The 3625-nt window shown below is 37.7% G+C and overlaps 1 gene segment (V, D, J or C); it reads left to right on the top strand.

The window, feature by feature from the left end:
- Positions 1-3114: 3114 nt before the first annotated feature.
- LOC131444894 (T cell receptor beta variable 29-1-like) lies at positions 3115-3625 on the top strand. The segment is given in 2 exon segments: positions 3115-3166; positions 3282-3625. Coding segments are annotated over 2 exon segments (396 nt in total).

The raw sequence follows: 3625 nt of genomic DNA, 5'->3' as shown, positions 1-3625 counted from the left end.
TCAGGTGCTGCTGCTTCTCCAGGAAATGAGCAGTATCACTGTGAGTTTTTCGGTAATCAGTTGCGGTAATCAATCACGGTTTTAACGATAATTAAAATTTGACGGTATGATAATCGTCGGGAATTTTACCGCGGTTTATCGTCATACCGGTAATCGTTACATCCCTACTTCCAGTAGTGATTTCCTCCGAGTCCGCCTGGTTCTTTCTGCGGAAAAGATGCAATTTCTTGCTCTCCTCTTCTAAAACAACAGGTTGGAATATTCCGACTTTATTCTTGTAAATTTATGACTTTAATCTCGTAAATTAAGACTTTATTCTCACGACTTTAATATCATAAATTTACAACTTTAATGTTGTAAATAAAGACTATTCTTGAAGTCTGTGAAATTTTTTTTCCTTTCTCAATGTGGCCTTAATACTCCGCCGTAAATAACTATGATTAGTTTTAAACAAGTTTTTTTTCCTTGTTTTTGTGATTATTGTGGTCGAATACATTTGTTAAGCACTGTAGCAGCAGGTGATTATAGTTACATACCCTGTGTGTTTGAGGTTGACACTTTAGGCTTCAATTGATACAGAATGTAAACGACTACACTGTCAGAGGACATTGGTGTGTTGTTAATTGTTTGTGGACATTGCCTTGATTTTACTGAAATAAAAGTCTGTTTCAAAACTCACATCTGCAGAACAAGGCGCCATCTGCTGGATGCCTGGAAAAAGCAGTCAGTCATGTGCTACAATACCAACCAAAGTGCACGTCGATTTCATTAACTATTCATTTTTTTCATCTTTGAGTCCCAGTTTATGTAAAGCAAGAACATTTGAAGTTAATATGCACTTAACCTGCCACTTTATTAGATACACATGTTCCATTGCTTGTTAACACAAATATCTAATCAGCCAGTAGCTAACCGAGCATGTAGCTAACCGAGCATCAGAATATGGACACAAGGTCATCTAAATGACTTTAAATGTGGCATAATTGTTAGTCTGAGTATTTCAGAAACTGCTGATCTACTTAGATTTTAACATGCAACAATATCTGATGTTTACAGAGAATGGTCTGAAAAAGAGAAAGCATCCAGTGAGGTGCAGTATCGAAGTGAAAATGTCGTGATTATAGATGTCTGAGCAGAATGACCAGACTGGTTTGACATGATGGGAAATCAACAGTTACTCAACAATAACCTGTGACTACAACCAAGGTATGAAGAAGACCATCAATGAGCTACAGCACCTGCTGATACTCCTGAGACATTTTATGGCATCCTCATTCACAATAGGTAAAGGTATAGTAAATCACTTACAGTTATACCGTATATTATATACCGTGATTTAGCAGTATTTTTTTGTATAAATACAGTATTTTCCTGAAACTTCACACTAGTAATGTCATACAGTACATTACTGTGATTTAGCAGTATTTACAGTTTAAACCATGTGAAATCCTCAACATAATTTACAGTACATGTTAAACTGTTGCCTTACATGTGTGATCACTGAGCATTGCAGGTCTAACTGATGGCAGTGACGTGACCCAGACTCCTCTGCTGTGGAGGGACAAGGGTCAGTCTGCCACCATGAACTGCAGTCACACTAAGGATGCTAATCACTACCTGATGTAGTGGTACAGGCAGTTGCCTGGAGAGACGATGAAGCAAACAGTTCTAAAAACTACAATTCCCCCATATGAATATATGAGTGGCTTCAGTAAGGACAAATTTCCAGTAACCGGGAGCAACGCTAACTCTGGATCTCTGCCAGTGGAGAAGCTGCAGCCTGTGTTACATCTGATAACCTCTAGGTGGTGCTCTAGACCTACGGACAAACATTTCTGGCAGTCTTCCAGAAAGATGTTGGGTTTTATTCTTCACTGGTTTGAGATCTGGAAATCTCTACATCAGGTGTCAAACAAATGACCTGGGGGCTAATGAGCGTCTAATCTGGTCAAGACGGGGCCAGTCTAGAGAACAAAAAGTGGGAGAAAAAAAAAACAACTGTTCAGTAGCACAAGCTTAAAATGAAAACACAATATGGCATCATGATATCACATTTAAGATATTCATGATGTTTCCCAGAATTTAAAAAGTAAAGTGTTTGTTTTGATATGGATTGACGTATACTTGACAATAAAAACACATTTATGAAAATAATACGTAAAATGTACGTAAATAATAATGTGGACAACTGTATATAAAAGACCAAACAAGCTTATTACGTAATTGAAGGTTGTATGTAATACATTCAATACTGTGATAATTATAATTAATAATATATATTTCTATTATAAAACATTGCTAGCAAACATATTATATTTTTTCTATATTCTATCACCTCGCTGGTAGCTGTGCCTCAGATACACACTGCATTTAAAAGAAGACCAGGTCGTGGGCCATGTTTTCATTATAACATGATATTAAGTGGTGGGCCGCATGTAATTGATTGGGGGGCCGCATGTGGCCTGTGGGCCGCCAGTTTGACACCTCTGCTCCACATGATCAACTGAAATACACAGCATATTTCAGATTTCACCACCCATAAAGATTATTTGTGATACATTGAAGAGGGTTTATTGAAAAAACTCAAATATACTACTTATGTTTGTTCTTCAAGTGTGTAATGGTCTTAACATAGAAGTTGTTGGGTCTTAATTTCCTTAAAAGGAGCCTTATACAGTGCTATGGCAAAATCTTAGTCTCCACTGTCAAAGTCTGTGATAAGTGGCATCTGGATTTGGATGTAATCAAGAAAAAATTGATTTATACTGTATTTGTCTGAATTTTTATATTCCCATTATCTCGTTTATGTTCCTCTCTGTTAATGTTTTTGTTTGTTTGTTTTTTAAAAGAACAACAACATTACATTCAGTCAAGACTTATTTCTTCATTCATTTCTTGAGTTTTTCTATGTACACTGTATTTGTGTCTAACGAATAACCTTAAATAAATAACACTCACTACATCTAATAAAGAATATAGCATTAGTTTGACTAATTGACTGAAGAGCAACAACTGTCAAGTGTGTGTTCCCACAGTAATGACATCATATGACAAGGTGATGGATGACTGGATGAATGAGGTGATGTTTCATCAACCTCTGGACCAGCATTCATGATGATATCTGCTATCATCATCATCATCACTGTTGCTCTGCTCCATGTTGCAGGTATCCAACTTTTTATTTAACAAATTACACTTTATTTTTTCACCGATGTCAGGAAAGTTTGGGCAACAAAAAAGTCACTTAAAGAGAAAATGACTGATTTATGGTTTGGTTGCAGGTGGTCGGAGGACTGGAGTCCACCAGATCCCTGGTTTACTGGTAGAGAGGGGTCGATCAGCTCAGATAAGTTGCAAACAAGATCTTGGTGGTGGATACTTTGAGATGAGCTGGTATCGTCAGTTGCCCGGGGAGAGTTTGAAACACATCGTCTCCACCGTGCCTTACAGAACCGAGCAGGAATTTGGAGATTTTAGCCAAGACAAATTCTCAGTGGAGAAGAATGACGCTACAAGCGGATATTTCACTGTGGACAACGCTGAGCCAGGTGACAATGGCGTGTACTACTGTTCCGTCAGCAAAGCCACACTCACTGTGACGCAGATACCGATCAAGCTGCACTAA

This window comes from Solea solea, chromosome 18 (genome assembly GCF_958295425.1).
Source record: "Solea solea chromosome 18, fSolSol10.1, whole genome shotgun sequence".
NCBI classification, from domain to species: domain Eukaryota; kingdom Metazoa; phylum Chordata; class Actinopteri; order Pleuronectiformes; family Soleidae; genus Solea; species Solea solea.
The sequence above is the reverse complement of the archived record's forward strand: the minus strand, read 5'-3'. Positions and strand labels throughout refer to the sequence as shown.